This window comes from Phyllostomus discolor, chromosome 8, assembly GCF_004126475.2.
Source record: "Phyllostomus discolor isolate MPI-MPIP mPhyDis1 chromosome 8, mPhyDis1.pri.v3, whole genome shotgun sequence".
Lineage (NCBI taxonomy): Eukaryota > Metazoa > Chordata > Mammalia > Chiroptera > Phyllostomidae > Phyllostomus > Phyllostomus discolor.
The window spans coordinates 43,861,949-43,882,014 of NC_040910.2; the positions used below are offsets into that span (position 1 = coordinate 43,861,949).

Genomic DNA, 20,066 nt, shown 5'->3' on the forward strand with positions numbered 1-20,066 from the left:
ATACATCTGGTTTGATCAGGAGGCAGAATCAGGAGTGAGCCCCAAACTTCAGCCAGAGCCTTACTTAGGCTTCCACAGGCGAGCTAAAATAGCGCAGAGTAAGCAGCTTAGGACTGGCTACTTTGAAAAATGCCAGCAGGCTTTGGAGCACAGAAACTGTCTTAGTTTTGAGGCACCTGGTCCTGTGCTGGTTTATACCAGGGGATATATTGTCTTGGTGTGTAGGAAATAAGGAGCTTTTAGGGACGTTGCACCAGATGAGGGTGTATTGCACATGAAAGGTGTGCTCCAGGCAAGCTGTCCACCACCAGTATGGAATTAGGCACCCCTAGTTCCCTAGGGAAGAATTTTCCTATGTCTGAAAGCCCAGTGAAGGTGTCAAAATATCTTAAAATACAGAATATAAAGTATGTGATTAATACAATCAGAAAGGAGACAAGAATTTCCCTGTGCCAACCAGTTCAATTCAACATGGTGTGTGTGTGTGTGGGGGGGTACTACCAGGGCAATTAGGCAAAATAAAATAACAAGCATTGCAGATTTTAAGGACACACACACATACCCCCTGGAAGACACACAGAATCACACAGGCTTTGTCACTGAACATGTATACACACACACTCACAGAGACACAGAGTCACAAACCCTTAGAGGCCTTGGCACAGACACACACAGCCCAGGCTGTGTCCCTCCCTAGGGCTAAGTAACACCTGACTCATTACATGTCTTGTTAGTATCCCTTGTTTCTTGTCTCCTACAATGGCAGCTTCAATGAGACAGGGATATTTGTTCCCTTTCACTCACTACAGCATCTACCAGGAGGCCTATTACACCAGAGGAGATTGATACTTATGGACTAACTAGCCTATAGACACACACAAACTCATTCCAGGCCCACATGAACTTGTTCTTCACATCCCAGGCCCACAGTTCACTTCAGTGAACTGTTCTCAGCTCCATCCTATGTGACACAAAGGTATCTTATCTTCCGGTCCTCAAACTCATCTCCCAAGAAGTGTCCATCTGCCCATCCTGGTGACAAAGGGCCTTCAAGTTTCCTGAGCCGGCACATTACTGTAAGATCATCTAAGAAACACAACTCAAGAGCATAAGAGCATGAAGAAGTGAGCGTCAGGGCCTGGAATGGCAGGAGTTATCCTCTCCCAAATCCTCACGCTGCTGCAATCACTTCCAGAAATGCACCCCTCACCACGTGACCCTTCCTCACTTTGCTTTCCCTCTGGAAGCTCAGGGACGTCAATTACGGTTCCTCACTTGGCTGCCATCTCCTCGGTATGGCGTCCATTGCCTCCCTGAGGTCTCACCTGTGCTCAGGTCTCCCTGGGTCAGCCCTGGGGACCAGTCCTCCTAAGCCCTGGATCTCTGGCCCTCATTGCAAGTTCCTTGATGGGGATGCGGAACAGCTTCAGGACGTAGGACCACGCAGAGAGATGACCTGGGGGCCCAAGAAAACACTGGAAGCTGTGGCGAGGGCAGGGAGGAGGTTTGGCTCACTTCTGACTCTCCCCTTCAAGTAACAGTGGGCACAGTCTCCACCGAGGTGAGAGGCAGGCTTCACCTCCTGTGCAGTTCGGGGAAGGTGGAAATCCCTGGTATTTCCCTCCACTTCGGCGTGGTACCGCACTGCATTTTGGGAGCCACGTGAAGTGCGGGGGCACCCCTCTGGAGTGCTGAGGGCCCGGCTGACGTGTCATTTACCACAGCCCATGGGGCCAAAATTCTACAGGGTGAGCCCAGGTCCAGAGGAGTACGCACCGGCCTCGGAGGGTCGGCTCCACACTCTGAAGGCCACATTCGAGTGAGGGTGTGGTCGGTGCATGCGCCACTCAAACCACAGGGTGGAATGTGCCCCAGAACTCGGGCAGGGTGCTTCTGGGACAAGTGGGCTCCTGAGGGATTCCCAGAGCTAGGACAGGGCAGGGCATCTCCTTTTGACATTATTGATGGGGTTGAGAATATTGTGAGATGTGCTTCTTGGTGCAGAGGTGTTTATGCGATTATTGTGTTCGAGGAGCCTGTTCCTCAAGACATGGGCTCTGAGTTGCAACAAAAAGTTCCAGAGTGGAGTAGGTGTTGCATTTAAACATGTTTCCCAGAAAGGAGGCACAACCACAATCAGATGGGAAATTTAAGAGCTGGAAATGGCCTCCAGCTCTGCGCCGGGAAGACATGATGCTGATGCCCAAGGATTAGATTAGGACATCCCCAGGCTGACCTTATTTGTGGAGACCTGTTAGATGCACCGCATCATTCCCGAGCAAGCATTTCCTGTGTATGACTCAAGAAACGTGGTGTTATCGCAAAGGTGGGTGCCAGGAGCCCTATCACTGTCTCACCTGTTGTGTGAATGAGGGCAGGTGTTTCCCTAGCGTGTTTTGTAGAATCCGATTCAGTACCAAGAAAGTCCTCTTGTGACCTTTCTCCTTGCCCTGACTTTTCAGCTCTAAGAAGGACTTCAAGGTGGTGAAGGGAAGTGTTGCACATGTAGCAATCTAAGTTCGGAACAGTTTTAACATCCTCCCAGTATGTGAAAACATTTTGGTCGCTTTACATATATGTTTTTAGTGTTTACACATACTGTTTCCAGAGTAGTTGTGAGTTTTCACAAATGCATAGTTATACCATGAAGACCAAAAACACTCCATCAGCCCAGAGGAACACTCTTGCGGTGCCTGTTTATACTGAACCCACCTTTAGACACGAATCTGTTTAAGGTTCCTATACCTTTACCTTTTCCAGAATGTCACATAAGTGGATCACCATGTAGTCTTCTAAGTCCTGTTTGGAAACTCTGATACCACATTTGTAAAGGTACATATTTATATGAACCTAGCACTGTTCTTCTGAATTTAAAATTTTTGACATTGCACAGTAGAGGAACACAGATTACGACTAAAATTGAGATTACGCTATAATGAGTTATGTAAATTTGGGTAAGGTTTGTGCTTTACCTTCTTCATTTGCATGACGGAAGGAAAGATGGGGGGGCAGGGGATCATGTGAGATACCAATACTGTAAAAATCACATAATCTTTACACCGCATAGAAAACATAAATTAGCACTAAAAAAGAAAAAGGACCAATCTGTATTTCCTTTGCTGTTTAGTGAAATAAAAGTCATCACCATTTACCCCATGTTTCATAAAATCTCCTGGAAGTGTAAACATATGGAAATGATCCCTGAAAACAGCCAAAATGAGCATGGAAAGCTTTGTGCATTCCACTGAAACAAAAAATTTCCAGCTACTCATCTGATAAATAGGAACAGAAAATTTCCCAGTTTGAAGATGTATATACCTCCTTTGCCGATACTTTGTCTGCAGGTCACCTCAGTTTCTCCTTAGACCATTGTCCTCTAAACATCGATGGCTTTCTGGTGTTTTCACCAGGAAACCACACTGGGCTTGAACAAACATCACTCTACCATAAAAAACCCGTGATGGGCTACTGTGGTGCAATGACCAGAACTCTTTCTTAAACTGGGAGGAACCCAGAGGTTTCCTAAGGTACACAAATTGTGTCACTCAGTTTAACAGCAAAACGATACGCCATTTCAAAAGGGAATTTCAAATGATTTCAGTTGGTGTTAAGTAGAAACATAAATATTACAAATACCACGGCCTAAAGCAGTGAGAAGCCCCTCAGGCCACATTCCCATGGCCATACTCACAATCTAATGGCACATGCTCTGAAACTCGCACCATGTCTACACGTTTATGCAAGGCCATTGCCGTTAATCCCAGGAATGCAGAACCTTTGGTATTGCTGTCCATTGTTTAAATCGACACTTGAGCAGATGCTCAAGTCCTTAAGATGTATTAGATGGGGAAAAAGATGGTCAGTGATGACATCCCCATTCACTGGGGCCCCTACCCTCCATAATGAAGATGTATGATCCACCCCAGTCCTCTACTTTTTATTTTTAAAGATTTCATTTATTTATCTTGAGAAAAGGGAAGGGAGAGAAACATGAAAGTGTGGTTGCCTCTTGCTCAGCCCCCACTGGGGACCCACCTCCAATTTAGGCATGTGCCCTAGACTGGGAATTGAAATGGCAACACTTCAGTTCCCAGGCTGGCACTCAATCTACTGAGACACACCCGCCAGGGCCACCCCAGGTCTCTATTATCTCAGCTGCCATTGTTTCCTTACTTTCAACACCCCTATTTTTCTTAGAAACCAAAGCTTTCTCATTTAACCATCTCTCTTTTTGCACAAAAACGTAAGCATCAGGAATGGAATAACTTTTTTAAAAAATTGTTATTCTAACAGGTTTCCAAGAATAAAATTACCAAAGTCCCTCTATTCTCACTAATGATTTGTGTTTCTTACCACTTAGGTTAGGTATCCAGGCATCCTCATTCTTTCTGCCTTCTGAATAAAAATGATTATCATTACCCAAGATAGAATGAAGCTCATTTCCTCACAGAAGCCAGTGCAAAAGTGTTGCTTCCTTGAATAGCAAATTACATATCCCAAGCCCAAGAAATCCTTCTAAGTGTGTTGTTACTTTTACATCCAGTCATTCATGGTTTGTGGTCATTTTATTAGTATTCATTTCACTACATGTTTCTTTTACTACAGATGTGATTTTGTTGGTCTTTGGCTGGAGAGGACTAAAAAATGATTGAAAATTTTAATATTATGAATGAATAAGAAAGTAGTCTCATGCCAAAAGCTGTAAGTGTAAAAAAATAAAATAAAAATTGCCTGAGGAAAATATATCTGACTTTGTACATACAAGATAACTGTGACTCAGAATGTATAATGATTAAGTCAAAAAGACTATAAGTTGACCCAAAAATACATTACATGGGATATTTAAATATATCCTCAGGAAATAAAAAACACAGTAATAGTTCTTAGCATAAGAGTGCTTGGGAAAAAGTTATTATTTCTTCAGAAAGTACAGAAGCATTTACTAGAGGAAAATGCACACAAGTTTAATCACATACAACCAAAGATAACTGAAATCATTGAGAGATTATGTTCAGCCACAAGTAAATGCAAACATCCAGAAACTGCGTGAACTGGAGAAAGGACTGGTTCTCGCATGGAAGGACTGGCTCAGAGAAGGCACTGCACAGTGTGGTGGAAGAACAAACTGTTTCCTAGCCCTCTGCACTGCACCACTGTAGACGTCGTAGTGGAGCCAGAATCACACAGTCAACAGTGGTATCCACAGAACAAGGTGATTACTTGTCAAACTAGACCTAACACAAATACAATCTGAAAAAAAGTGGTGTACCCTTCAGAAAACAGTCTCACCACTACAGTCAACATTTGTAGCCTGGTGGACTCAAATGGGCTTGCAGGAAAATCCAACCTATGCTGCATCTTTAATGTTGAATTCTGAACAACTGTAAAGCTTACTCCTGAGATCAAATGGAAGTCAGGCAGTGGATTAGAGGATATTCTTGTTGGCAGGGCAAAGACTGAGGGAAACCAACACACACAAAAGCTCCATGCTTCTGTCTGTCTCCTTTTACACAAGTGGCTTCAAAACCAGTCCAATCCTGTCTCACTCCTGCATTCAAGTTTCATGCAGGTTGGGCCTTGCTGATTTCTAACATGCAAACATAAAGGCAACAGACTGTGGAAAATGTAGTTCACAACATTACACATGTCACATAACAGAGTCAGGAAGTGTCACCTCCAAGTCTAGACCTTATTGTCCTGTCATAGGTATTCTCTTCTCAATGCAGGCTTCCTAGTCCAAGTCCCAGCCAGAAGCAACAACAAAAGCAAGGGACAGTGGATGAAAATCATTCACGTATGACTATACTCTAATAAACTTGGCACACTTACAAATATGTGGCAAATATTTATTGAATAAAATAATACTGAATGTCAACTGTCATTGAAAAATTAAAAAACATTTATTGACAAGAAAATGGAATGAAGCTCTTCAGGCCAATGAAAAGGCACTTTTCTGTTAAGGTAGAATACATATGTGTGTGTAAGGCATATTCATTCAATGCTTGCTACAGGAAGCCAGATGGAAAACATGAACAAACTCCAAAGTATCATTTTTTAAATGTTCCTTGCTTTGCAGAACACTTACAAAATTACAGAAAAATTGAACCTACTTGTATATTAGTAAAACACTTCCATTTACCCATGGATCTAACAAACTTCAATATAAAAATACAGAGTGTTTATCAACTGACAGGAAGGAAAAAAATACCTATTCAACTTAGAAACTCTTGCTTACAGAGTTATCTACAGAATTAATTACCTCAGTGCATATTTGCAAAAGTAAGTGGACTCTATACTACAGAAAATCACTGTGAGAATGAGTCAGTCATAATGACCGTGTATGTCTAACATTTATAGTATTTCTTCCATGCTGTGAATTTTGGGGAGTATGTGAATTAATTTGCACCAGGCTTACATGTAGTACTTACTGTAATGTGATTTCCTCCCAGGGCAGTTTTTGAGCTGCTCTGAAAGTATTTATTAAAACTTTGCCTTCATTTTCAGTCATACAGTATCTATCCAGTCATTCTCACATGGTGTTGTGGGGATGTGAGGCAAAATGAAGGTTTTCCTACACAGTTTACATTCAATAGAATTCTCTCTACTTGAAGTTTTTGTCACGGCTTTCTGAGCAACTGGGACAGCTGAAGGCTCTCCTATGTTCTTTGCATGTGCACGATGGGCCTCCAGTGTGCATTCTTACATGTCTGTGAAAGGCTCTCCCCCTTTCCTTATGTGCATAGTAGGCTTTTTCTCAGGTTTGAGTTCTTTCATGGTTTTCTGAAGAACTGGGACGATGGAAAGCTTTTCTACAATCTTTACATTGACAGCTCTTTCATTCTTGATACTCAACTGGGAGACATAAATGAGTCTTCCATTATGTCTCATAAATGAGACACAGGGCTTTTCTCCCCTGCGTGTCTTTCTAACAGTCCTTACATTTACAGGTCCGTCTCCAATCTGCACTATCACATGTGACTGCAGAGCTGAGTGATAAATGCAGGTTCTCCCACATTCTTTGCATTAACAGGGTTCGTCTCTACAACGTGTTCTCACATGTTTACGGTAACTACTTGGGTAACCAAAGGCTTTACCACATTTCACACATTCATAGGGTTTTTCTCCACTGTGTATTCTTTCGTGCATTCGACAGTACCTGTGACAACTGAAAGCTTTTCCACATTGCTTACATTGATATGGTTTCTTCCCACTATGCGTTTTTTCATGAATTTGAAAGTAACTGGGACGACTAAAGGCTTTCCCACATTGCTTACATTCATAGGGTTTCTCTCCAGAGTGAGTTTTTTCATGATTTCTAAGAAAAGTGGGATAACGGAAAGCTTTACCACATTCCTTACATTCATGAGGCTTCTTTCCATCATGAGTTCTTTTATGTTTTCTAAGATATCTGAGTAAACTGAAGGCTTTACCACATTCCTTACAGTCATAGGGCTTTTCTCCCCTGTGTGTCATTTCATGACTTCGAAATTTTCTTGGACAAATGAAATCTCTCCCACACTCCTTACATTTAAAAGGTCCATCTCTGCTGTGCTTGGTCATGTGTCTTTGAAATATGGTGAGAGAACTCCAGGCTTTGCCACACTTCTTACACTCATAGGGTTTCTCCTGAGTATGAGTTACTGCATGTCTACATAAGTTACTTGAATACCTGTAGGCTTTACCACATTTTGTACATTCATAGGGCTTTTCTGCACGGTGTTTCTTTTCATGCACTCGAATATATCGGCGCTGCTTGAAAGCTTTCCCACATTCCTTACATTTATAAGGCTTCTCTTCATATTCCTGACACTGGTATAGTTTGGGTCCAGTGAGCGGTCTTGTGTGGCTAGTAAAGGATAAAAGATGCACGAAGACTTGTGCACACAACCTGGATTTAGGTAGTTTTATTTCGGTAGCAGTTTCTTTCTTTTCGTCATGGTTTGAAATCTGGCTGAAGGTTTCTCTACATTGACTATCTTCTTTCCTTTTATAGAGTCTCTCTACCGTATGACTGCTGTAAAAATCAAAAGCATATCATTAATACTTTTTTATTAGTGGTTCTATAATTATTAATAGTATGACAATGACATTTTTACCATTTCAAGGAAAGTATAGGGTTTCCGCGCATACTTACTGTTTGAAATGGCTATACTAATAGCTCTGAAATTGGGCTTGATCATAGAGATTATAAAAACAGTAATATTCACTAATGCTGTTTCTGCATACTGTTTCCCAGTATACTTATTTACTTTTTATACACTAAACATCTAGGTCACATTTGAGAAAAATATTTTTATGAAAGTAGTCTAAGAATCAGTAAATTTGAAAAGGGGCTCCTATGATTTGTTTGCCTATGTTTTTATCCCCCTTTAAAAAAAGTTATTTATTTATTTGTTTTTAGAGAGAGGGGAAGGGAGGGAAAAAGAAAGGGAGAGAAACATCAGTGTGTGGTTATCTCCCAAGCACCCCTACTAGGGACCAGGTCTGCAACCCAGGCATGTGCCTTTGCTGGGAATCGAACTGGTAACGCTTTGGTTCACAGGCCAGTGCTCAAGCCACTGAGCCACATTAGCCACAGTTGTTTGCCTGTTTTTAACATATGATGACACAATACAATTCTCTTGTGGGACACTGCTCCCTCATGTCAGGGTGACTCACCTAGGATTTGTCCCATGTTTTTCATACTGATCTTCACTGTCATGGTCTTCCCATTTTTCTTCTAAAATACATGCTAGAAAAAACATCATAAATTATTAAAGAATATGAAAAATGGCTAGATTTCAGGTCCACAATGAGCTGTGATCATGCCTAATTTAGTTATCTGAGTATTTTCTTTCCACATTTCACTTCTTCAAACAGCACTGATGAGCAAGCAACACTAGTTTTCTAATTGACTAAAAGAGTAAGTAAGAAGTTGTCATCACTACCTACGGAAGCCAGGTTCCTGAAGGTTTCCTGCATTACATCTCTGTACAGTTTCTTCTGGGTCGGATTCAGGATGGCCCACTCCTCCATGGTGAACTTCACATTAACATCCTCCAAGGCCACGGAGTCCTAGAACATCCCACACATGTACATACAGGAGGGTGGGTGAGACAGACAGCACTGGGGATCTACACACAAACCATACAAAGTTTGCATATGACACCTGGTCCCCAACATTTATTCTATGACTTGGCTGTCAGACTAGTATTTATTAGCCACAACTCACTTCCTCGGGAAACACATTGAATTTGTTGTTACATTTTTATTGTGATCACTTCAAGTCTTCACTGCTCTCTAATGTCAGGGCACAGAGCTCTTTGAAGAAATTCTATACAGATAAAAAATATTGCCAGTTTAAGCACATCAATTCCTTGTGAGAAAACTCTCATCTCCTCTAATACCACATGGTGCAGCCCTACATGAAGCACACTGTCACACCTGCATAAAGTGTTAATGAATATGAACAAAATAAAGACCTGGAAGCTTTTTTGTCTATTCTTATCACCAAACACGAGAGACCAGGAGGTCTGTGGAAATTCCACTGGTAACAAAATGCAGCTGGCCACATTGTCCTGAAGTACTCTGGACCATTTGAAGTAGTCAGGTCGACTTGGGCAAATGAAAACATTGCTGTGGAGGAGTATGAATTATAATATGTTTATATAATACTTATTACTGACTCCATTTGACCTTCTTTTGTCTGTCTCACTTCATGGAGCTAGGAAGTTACCAGTGTTAAGAGCCCAGGAATGAGGAAGGCGGGGCAATTTAGACCTCTGCAAAATTCCTATATTTGTGAGCCTCAGGGTCACTTTATACCAGTTGGGGTTTTTTTTTGGTCAAACTATAAGTAAAAGTTTATTTAGAATGTCACAAAGGCAGAGGAAGTGAGTCATAGAAGAAATGGGCTCAGGAAGAAAGTTACAGAAGTCAAAGAAGAGAACCCTTGGAGCTTAGGAGAGAGGCAAGGACAACAGGCCTGGGGGAAAAGGGCAGGGAAAGGCGGGGCGTGCTCCGTAGAGAGAGCTGCCACTTCACACCAATTTTTAGGACACGTAGCCACATATACTGAAATGATAAGATCACACACAAAAAAGTCTTTCCATCAGAATTGTATCACTGTAACCTGGGTTTTCACTTTGAGGAACAGCTTAACACCTGGCACTTGCAAGGAAGGGCCTTCACTGGAATCCACAATATGTTCATGTTGAATTGGCACATGGTCACAAAATGCATAAGGTGTCGGGCAGGGGCTGGGGGGGGTTGCGTGGTACTGGAAATATCAGAGAAAGCACCTTGTAACATACATGACTGTCTAACCACTGTGCATTACACCTAAAACTAATACAAAATAATACTGAATGTAAATTGTAATCGAAATTTAAGTTGTAAGTGAAAGCATATACAGTGTTCATGGATAGAAAGAATTCATATCATTAAAATGTCCACACTACCCAAAGCAATCTGTTAATTTAATGCAATTCCTATCAAGATACCAATGGCATATCTCACAGAACTAGAACAAATATTCCAAAAATTTATATGGAACCACAAAAGACCCCAAATAGCCATAGCAATCTTGAGAAAACAAAGTTGGAGGAATCATCACACCATCTGTTATCACAATATACTACAAGGCCATAGTAATCAAAACAGCATGGTACTGGCATAAAAACAGACACACATCAATGGAACAGAATAGAGAGCCCAGAAATAAATCCACATTTTAATGGTCAATTAATATTTGACAAAGGAGGCCAAAACATACAATGGGGTAAAGACAGTCTATTCAATAAATTATGTTGGACAGACACATGCAAAAACCATAAAAATCCTAGAGGAAAACATAGGCAGTAAAATTCTGGACATTTCTCATAGCAATATTTTTGCTGATAGATCTCCTCAGGCAAGGAAATACAAAAGAAAAAAAACAAATGGGACCACATCAAACTAAAAAGGTTTTGTACAGCAAAGGAAACCATCAACAATATGACAAGGCAAAAAGACAACTCACTGAATGAGAGAACATATATTTGCCAATGATATATCTGATAAGGGGTTAATACCTCAAATTTTTAAAGTTATGCAACTCAATACTCAAAACCCAAAACAAACAAGTCAATTAAAAAATGGGCAGAAGGGCTTGACTGGACTGGCTAAGGGGGGTTGGGTGTTGTCTTGAAAACTGAAAGGTCACCGGTTCGATTCCCAGTCAGGGTACATGCCTGGGTTGTGGGCCAGGTCCCCATTTGAGAGTGTGCAAGAGGCAACTGATCCATGTTTTGCATGTTCTCTCCCACTCTTCCTCCCTTCCTCTCTCTTGAAAAATAAATAAAATCTTTAAAAAAAATGGGCAAAGGACCTAAAAGACACTTCTTGAAAGAGGACATACAGATGGCCAATAGGTATATCAAAAAATGCTTGTTACTAATCATCAAAGAAATGGAAATGAAAACCACAATGAAATTTCACCTCACACATCAATAAATCAACAATAAGAGTTGGTGAGGATGGGGAGAAAAGGGAAACCTCGTGCACTCTCGGGAATGCAGACTAGAGCAACCACTATGGAAAGCAATATGGAGTTTCCTTATGATCCAGCAATTCCACTTCTGGGAATATATCCAAAGAAGCATGAAACATTAATGTGAAAGAATATATGCACCCCTATGTTCATTGTAGCATTATTTATTATAGTCAAGATTCAGAAGCAGCCCAAGTAACCATCAGTAAATGAATGGATAAAAAGCTGTGGTACATTTACACATTGTAATGCTACTTGACTATAAAATGGAAGGAAATCTTACCTCTTCTTTTCTTCTTTAAAATGTTTTATTTATTTTCAGAGAGAGGGGAAGGGAGGGAGAAAGAGAGAGAGAGAAACCTTGATCTGTTGCCTCTCGCACACTCCCAACTAGGGACTTGGCCTGCAACCCAGGCACATGCGGTGACTGGGAATTGAACCAACAACCTTTTGATTTTCTGGCTGGTGCTCAATATACTGAGCCACCCCAGCCAGGGTGGAAATCCTGCCTTTTAGACAGCATGGATGGACCAGGAGATTATTATGCTAAATGAAATAAGCCAGTTAGAGAAAGATATGAGAAATAAATACATTATGATTTTACTTTGATGTTTCTCTCCCTCTTTCTATCCCCTTTCCCCTCTCTAAAAATGAATAAAATCTTAAAAAAAAAGAAAGAAACCCCCCCCCCAAAATTCAGGACACAGACAACTGTATGGTGACTCCCAGAGGGAAAGGACGTAGCAGACAGTAGAAGAGGGTAATGGGAAGGGGGGCGGATAAATGGTGATGGAAGGAAACTTGACTTTGGGTGGTAAACAAACAATACAATATACAGAGGATGTATTACAGAATCTTATACTTGAAACTTACATAATTTTATTAACCAATGTCATTCCAGTAAATTGAATACAAAATTTTAAAAAACAAAAAAAAATTATCTTCACCTGAGGACATGCTTATTGATTTTATCTATCATCTACCTACCTACCTATCTATTCTTAATCCTCATCGAAGGATATTTTTTCATTGTTTTTAGCAAGAGGGGAAGGGAGGGAGAAAAATATTGATGTGAGAGAGAAACATTGATCGGTTGCCTTTACAAATACTAATCTAAAAATTTTAAATGTGCCTCAAAGCATAAATACATTCATCAGACCTTGAATTTCTCTTGCCTAAAAAGAAATATCTCTATTTGCTTTCACGATGTTCTTGCTTTTCCACCTTGTATCTCTCAATTAATTGACATGTTCAGAATCCAAGTTCTCAGGGAAACTGGGGCCAAAGGGCTGAACTATTCAGTGGATAAAGGATCCAAAGGAAAGGAACAAGTTTGGAATCAGCTCAGAAGAGCCACCTGCTTCCCACAGGGTAGAAAGAAAGTCACTTATGGAAGGTTACACATCTATACTCTCCAGATTGAGTCAGAGCCCCTGAAGTGGGCCAATCCCTGGGGACAAAGAGGGAAGGACACCTGAGCAGCCCCAGGAGTGAACTCTGGGAACTACAACACCCTCCTATCTGGGGGTAATAATGGAAATGCTCCCTCCCTTGGGCTTCAGCTCACAGCAAAGAAACACTCAGCTGGATTCAGTGTCAGGTTCTGACCCAAATGAACTGCAAGTTCACAGACTCTAACCACAGACACAGGCTCCTCACTTTCATAGGAAAGCTGGGGTTCATGAATTACACTCTGAATTCACCCACACTGTGGATGTAAAACTCCAACTTATGTCTAAAAACGGGCCCAGGACAGCCATAACTAAAACCTCAGAAAGAGCACCATCCCCCTCCCCCATGTTCACATACACCCCAGCTTTCCAGGGCTGCAGCTTCTCAGTGCACAGGCTTCTTCCATGGGGAGTGTGAGCAGGTAGGACACCTGCAGGGGGAGGCTCCCCAGGTAGAACCACTGGGCCTTCAAGTACTTCTCTGTGCAGGCTCAAGGTGGAGGGTCTTCCTTAGCTTAAAGTAAGTGGCCCCAGGCCTCTGCTCCCCACTGAAGTTGCTTTGAACCACTGTTGATAATTTAAATGACACAAAGCTAGTATTTGAACAAGCAGCAATTATAAGGTACTTTGCTAGCTCAACAAAAAAATCCACAAGACTGCATTGCCAAGATATATATAAAACATATATATCTATGTTATAGTTTACATGGCAAGATTTTGTTTTATAAGTTGTTAGTCATACTTCAATACCTCTGGCCTAAGTGCTGAAAATCCATTTGACTCGCCCAAAATAAAAGAATAGACTTTTTAATATCCCTACCTACACTGGGAGGAAAAAGGGAAACAAAAATTTAACACACGCATTGTAACAATGAAATATTTTACTTTTCCTGTAAGTCACCTCTCTCTGGCATCTTTGGAAATATTTTCAACTGTGTTTCCAGTTGTAGTGATTAAATAAATTTTTACTCACTGAAAACCTAAGACTAAAATAAAGTGGATAAATGTTTTAAGGTAACAAACTCAGAGAGAGGCAGTGCTGATCTAAAACACTCAGGGAAATTATACAAGAGGAACCTCTACCCAAAGGACTTCCCACAGGATGTCTGTGCCCAGGGAAGATCCTGGAAAGAGAGGTACAAAGATTTTATGCATAGTAGTTCCAGGTGGTTATTAGCTACTGCTCTCTCATGTAAAGTATCCACACACACAAACCTTTTAAAAAAGTCATTCACTGACTGTGAGAAAATAATAAACAATTAAAATATTGAGTCTATTTTATTTAAAAGACAAGAGGCCGACAATGGACTTGTGCTAAGTCACATGACCATAGCCAAATTTAATACAGTCATATAACTGAGCCATGCAACAACATATGGCCAACAACAGACCACATATAGGATGGTGGTCCCATAAGATTATAATGGATTTGAAAAACTCCTATCACCTAGTGATGTCATACCCATCATATCATAGGGCAATGCATTGCTCAGATATTTATAGTGATGCTATAAAAAAGAGTAAAAAAGCTCAGAGTAAAAAAGCTTACTCTGCTGTCAGGGCTAGAAAAGTATAGCATATACAGTTATGTACAGTACATAATACTTGATGATAATAAAAGGGCATGTTACTGGTTTACGTATTTATAATACTATACTTCAGGGGTGTCCAACTTTTTGGTGTGTCCGGGCCACCCTAGAAGTAGAAGAGTTGTCTTGGGCCACATATTAAATACACAAACACTAATGAAACTGATGAGAGAAAAAAAAGGTTTTAAGTAAATTTATAATTTTGTGTTGGGCTACATTCAAAGCCAGCCTGGGCCTCGTGAAGGCTGCAGGCTGGACACTTTTTCTCTTTATTTTAAAGTGTACTCTTTCTACTTATTAAACATTTCTTTGGAAAACAGTATGCTGTTTTACGTAGGCAGCAGCCTCACAGATCTTGTGTTCACTGTGTCTTTTTCTTTTAATTTCAATTTTTAAAATTCCATTTATTTATTTATTTATTTTTAGAGAGGGAAAGAGAGAGGGGGAAATATCAATGCGTGGTTGCCTCTCACGCGACCCCTACTGGAGACCTGGCCTGCAACCCAGGCATGTGCCCTGACTGGGAATCAAACTAGTGACCCTTTGGTTCGCAGGCCAGCACTCAATTCATTAAGCCACACCAGTCAGGGCTAATTTTATTTAAAATTATATTTTAATTATGTAATTAAAATTAATATTTTAATTGTAATTTACTTATTTTAATTTTCCATAATACTTTATTGATTATTATAGTTGTGCTGTTTTTCCCCATTTACCCCTCTTTACCTAGTGCCCCCTACTCCCTCAGGCAATCCCTCTGTCCCCACTGTTCATATCCATGGGTCATGCATATGACCCATGGCTACTCCCTTTCCTATACTGTACTTCACATCCCCATGGCTATTCTGTAACTACTTATTTGTACTTCTTAATCCCCTCACCTCTTTACCCATTCTCCTACACCCGCTTACCATCTGGCAACCTTCCGGTAACTAACTTCTCTTGCTTTTAAGAGTCCCTCTTTATCTTTAACCTTTGGCACTTTAATTATGATGTGTCTTGCAGTATTCCTCTTTGCATCCATCATAATTGGGACTCTGTGCTTCCTGGATTTGCATATCTATTTTCTTTGCCAAATTAAGGAAGTTTTCTTTTACTGTTTTTTTTGTATGGATTTCCAATTTCTTGCTCTTTCTCTTCTCCTTCTTGTTCCCCTAGGATGTGAATGTTGGACTTCTTGAAGTTGTCCCAGAGGCTGTTTATACTACCCTCATTTTTGGGGGGAGGGGGGTCTTCGTTTTCTTTTTGTTCTGCGTGGTTGTTTTTTGCTCCCTTGTGTTCCAAATCATTGATTTGATTCTTGGCTTCATCCATTCTACTGTTGTTTCCCTGTAAATTGTTCTTTATTCCAATTTTTGTACCCTTCCTTTCTGACTGGATCTTTTTTATGCTATTGAGGTCCTCACTAAGTTCCTCGAGCATCCTTATAAACAGTGCTTTGAACTCTGCATCTGATAGATTGCTTAACTGTCTCATTTAGCTTTTTCTGGGGTTTTTATCTGTTCTTTCATTTGGGCCATGTGTCTTTGTCTCCTTGTTCTGGCAGCCTCCCTGTGCTTGTTTCTATGTATTAGGTAGAGCTGCTTTGACTCTGTGTCTTGATAGTGCGGCCTAATGTAGTAGGCGTCCTGTAAGGTCCAGTGGCACAGCCTCCCCTATCTCCCAAGCTCGGTATTCAAGGCATGCCTTCATGTGGGCTGAGTATACCCACCTCTTGTAGTTGAGTTTTGGTTGCTGTTGGTAGATCAATGGGAGATATTTACTCAGGCCAGTCAGCTGCAAGGATTGGCTGTGACCACCAACCTCTACTCTCCGTGGAGAATTAGCTGTGCAGGGACAGGGTAGTGGTCTATAGCTCTCCAACGAGTGCGTTTGCCCTGGAGTTTTCCCAGTGGTGCAGGCCAAGCTTGGCCCCCACCTATATTTTGCCTGGGCCACCCTGAGCTGTAAAGCAATCTGAGATGGCTACTACTTGTGCTAGTCTCGGGGATTCCCAGGTGAAGCCAAGCTGTGATTCTAATCTGGCTGCCACTAGGGTTTACTGAAGCCAGCTATTGTTTGATAGACTTTAGGAGTCCAAACCAGCCATTCCTATGGAAAAACAACTTGGGTGGGCCCATAAATTGGGTGGGGTAGAGCCTCTATGCATCTCCAAGGTGGGTCACACAGTGCTAGCCAGGTTGATGGAATCTCAGATACAGCATCAACCTACCACCTTTGCAGGGAGAGGGCACAGCAAAGGGACAATGGCCTGTGCTCGCCCCAATGCGAGACACACTTCAGTCTCTTGCACTGGTGCCCTTCAAGCTGCCAACCTGGTGCTGGAGCTCAGAGGGAGAGAGTCGTAGTAGATGAGTCCATGTGTGGGTTCCCTAAAAGGAACTGCTTGGGGCTCCAGCAGCCTCCTCCACCCACTCAACCCCCACTGGTTTTCACAGCCAGAAGTTGTGAGGACTTATCTTCCTGGCACTGGAATCCTGGGCTATGTATCCTGGTGTGGGACCTCTCGCCCTCGAGATATCCTTCCTGAATTTTTATCCACATGGGTGTGGGGCCAGCTCGTCCCACCTCTGTGCCCCTCCTACCAGTCTGGATGGATGTGATTTCCTCAATTCTGTAATTGTCAGACTTCAATTCAACTAGATTTCGTAATTGTCAGACATCCATTCAACTCCACTTCTGACATTCCTGAGTGATGGCTGTTCTATATTTTAGTTGTAATTTTGATGTGGTTGTGTGAAGAGGCAAGCCATGTCTGCCTATGTTGCCATCTTGACCAGAAGCCTGCTGTACCTATTGATTGTATCATTTTCTCCTGTGCTTGATTTAATCTGTTGTTTTTATAAGTTTAGTGGCCTAAGTGTACAGTGTTATAAAGTCTACAGTAGTGTACAGTAATGTCTTTGGACTTCATGCTCATTCACCAATCACTGACTCAAGCAGAGCAACCTCCAGTCCTGCAAGCTCCATTTATCGCAGTGCCCTATAAAGGTGAAGCATTTTTTTTTACTTTGTACACTATATTTTTACTCTACCTTTTCTATGTTTAGATTCACAAATACATACTCCTGCCTACAGTATTCAGTACACTAACATGTTGTATAGGTTTGTAGCCTAGGGATAATAGGCTATACCATATAGCCTAAGGGTGTAGTAGGCTACACCATGGTATTTTTGATATTTTATTTTTTATTGATTTTAGAGAGAGGAAGGTGTAGGGAGAGAGGAGAGAGAGACAGAGACAGAGACAGAGACAGAGACAGAGAGAAACACTGTTGTCCCACTTATTTATGCAGTCATTGGTTGCTTCTTGTATGTGCCCTGACCAGGGACAAACCTGAACCTTGATCAACCTTGATCAGGATGATGCTCTAATCAACTGAACACAGGGACAGGGCTACACGATGTGAGTTGGTGTACCTGAACTCAAAACAACAAAATTGCCTAAGGATGTACTTTCCAGGTTAAGGATGTATGACTATTTCATTGCAGTTTCAGCCTCTCCCAGGAATAAAATTTTAAACCAACCAGCCTGGAATTTCCTGATCGACACTAACTTGCATAGCAAGACTCTTGTTGTTCCTTCTCTTAAGGAAAGGTGATCTTGCCTCAAACAATCCTTTCCTCTTTTCCTAATAACCTCTTCAATTGCATTTCTGCCTATAAAAGCCTTCCGTTTTATGCAGTTCCTGGGAGATTCTATTTACTAGATAGGATGCTACTCCATTCATGAATGGGGAATAAAGCCGATTATTTCTTCAAATTTACTCAGTTGATTTTAACAGTTTGAAATGCACAACAAAAACGAATAGTTCATAACGGTCCGGTAAATCAAAGAGGCAAGATGGCGTTTGGGAATTCAGGGGAGAGATTGGAAATGCGGGCATTTGTCGCACAACTAGGCCTGGGGGACAGGTGGTGGATTTGAGACCCTGCTCCACGAACATGAAAACTCGGGAGAAAACCAGTTCTCTCGGGAAGAAAAGAGTGATAAGGAACCCCACAAGATCACAGCTCCGTCCATGCACAAACCCCGGAAACCGAGTCAATACTGTCCCTAACAAACCTCCACATGGACACCGCACCAACTGGGGATACCCGGCAATGAGGGTGCAGTGCTGTTCTGAGACGTTCCGGGGACGTAGTCGCTGTGAGTAGGGACAGATCAGGTGCCCGGAGTCACGGCTGCCGGCCCAGCGCCCACACTGCGAGCCCGAGGGGACTGAGGCTGGAGCCCAGTCCCCAAGGGACTTGGATCCCCAGACTCCAGACCTGCCGCGGAGAGACCATCCCGCCACGGCAATTTGACCAGCCCCTCCTCCCAGGACCTGCACCCGGCCGCACACTCACCATTTCTAGGTTTTCTGAGTCTCCCTGAGTCCTTCTTACAAGTCCCACAATCAGTACAGATCACAGCTCGGCAAACGAAGGCAGAGACACGTGGAGCTTTAAATGCAAGAGAGGTGCAACCCCCAACTCCGAGGGCGGGGCGAACGCGCCAGCAGTACTTCCGGGTGACTGCGAAGCGCAGCCGGGCCCACCTGCCCCCAAGGCTCTGGAGCTGAAGGACAGTTCCCAAGGCAACGCCCCCCTCACCACCACCACGCTCCCCGCACCCCCTCACCCCCGGTGCCTGAGTTACAGTCGCCGCAGCCCAAAACAGCCAGAACTCATCCCGTGCAGGGACGTTTGCACTCAAAACGTACTGCTGAAAGTCCACCAGGCAACTGGGATCCTTCCTTGCAAACACAGACACTAAAAGGCACCTCACTGCTTGCAACAGTTAATATGGCTCCATTTCGATCTTTGTTCACAACTGGAGTCTGACGTGTGGTTTTGCCAAAAAGGTGCACAGGCTCAGATACCAGGGATGCAGTCCGTGGGGATCCTTCCAGAACGTCAGTCGGATTCCGGAAAAGTGCCTTGAAATCAAGAACAAGCCATCATTTCTGTGGGGAAAAATGTCTTTGGGTATTTACGAAGTGTTTCTGACATGAAAAAAGTTTCTGACATGAAAATAAAAAGCCATTGAGAATACAAGCAGGTGGTTGTTTTCTCAATGGTGATTCAAGCACTCTCCTAGGTCCTGAGCCACCTCTTACTTGCAGTTACACTATTTAATTCCTAAATAATGAAACTTACCAGAAAACTGGGTTTCATCTAAATAATAATCCCCGATAGGTGAGTCTGTGATGTTGTTAGCATAATGTTCTCTCTGACGACGATGGCATCCCCCCGCCAGGCACCCTCGCCTTATGGTGGGCACAGATACCGTTTCCAACCATCTCCTCTCCATTCCCCCAGGAATGCTCGTCCTTAGTATTCTCAGAGACAATCCCACACGAGGTCACTCAACTGCAGCAATAACTCATCATGCCTGGGGACACAGAAGAAACCCTGGAGGCCATCGGACACATGGAGCCCGAGGGACAGAGCCAGAGCCACAGGTGAGCTCCGTGGAGAGAGACAAGGAGGGCTTGGGTTGCAACCAGTACTCATCACACGGGGTGGACCGCC

General features: G+C 42.4%; 2 protein-coding genes and 1 long non-coding RNA gene across 3 annotated transcripts in view; 2 read left to right on the forward strand and 1 right to left on the reverse strand.

The window, feature by feature from the left end:
- Positions 1-20,066, forward strand: part of LOC114503488 (zinc finger protein 709-like) — a 155,543-nt gene that overhangs the window by 37,077 nt on the left and 98,400 nt on the right. The gene's annotated exons all lie outside the window — the stretch shown is intronic.
- Positions 689-3,212, forward strand: LOC118502285. Its single transcript, XR_004904995.1, has 2 exons — positions 689-2,424; positions 2,473-3,212. It is a non-coding gene; the product is annotated as an uncharacterized LOC118502285 (long non-coding RNA).
- Positions 5,879-19,060, reverse strand: LOC114502767 (zinc finger protein 791-like). Its single transcript, XM_028519941.2, has 4 exons — positions 18,900-19,060; positions 8,928-9,054; positions 8,659-8,731; positions 5,879-8,014 (listed from the first exon to the last, which is right to left on the reverse strand). The coding sequence occupies exons 1-4, from the start codon at positions 18,900-18,902 to the stop codon at positions 7,024-7,026; spliced, it is 1,194 nt and encodes a 397-aa protein (XP_028375742.1). The 5' UTR covers positions 18,903-19,060; the 3' UTR covers positions 5,879-7,023.

What these genes read in the sequence shown, in the direction of transcription:
- LOC114502767 (XM_028519941.2), bottom strand. An exon ending in CAGGAACCTGGCTTCCGTAG is followed by an intron (nt 8,732 to 8,927) that starts GTAGTGATGACA and finishes TGTTTTTTCTAG; the next exon opens with CATGTATTTTAGAAGAAAAA. An exon ending in AAACATGGGACAAATCCTAG is followed by an intron (nt 8,015 to 8,658) that starts GTGAGTCACCCT and finishes TGATTTTTACAG; the next exon opens with CAGTCATACGGTAGAGAGAC.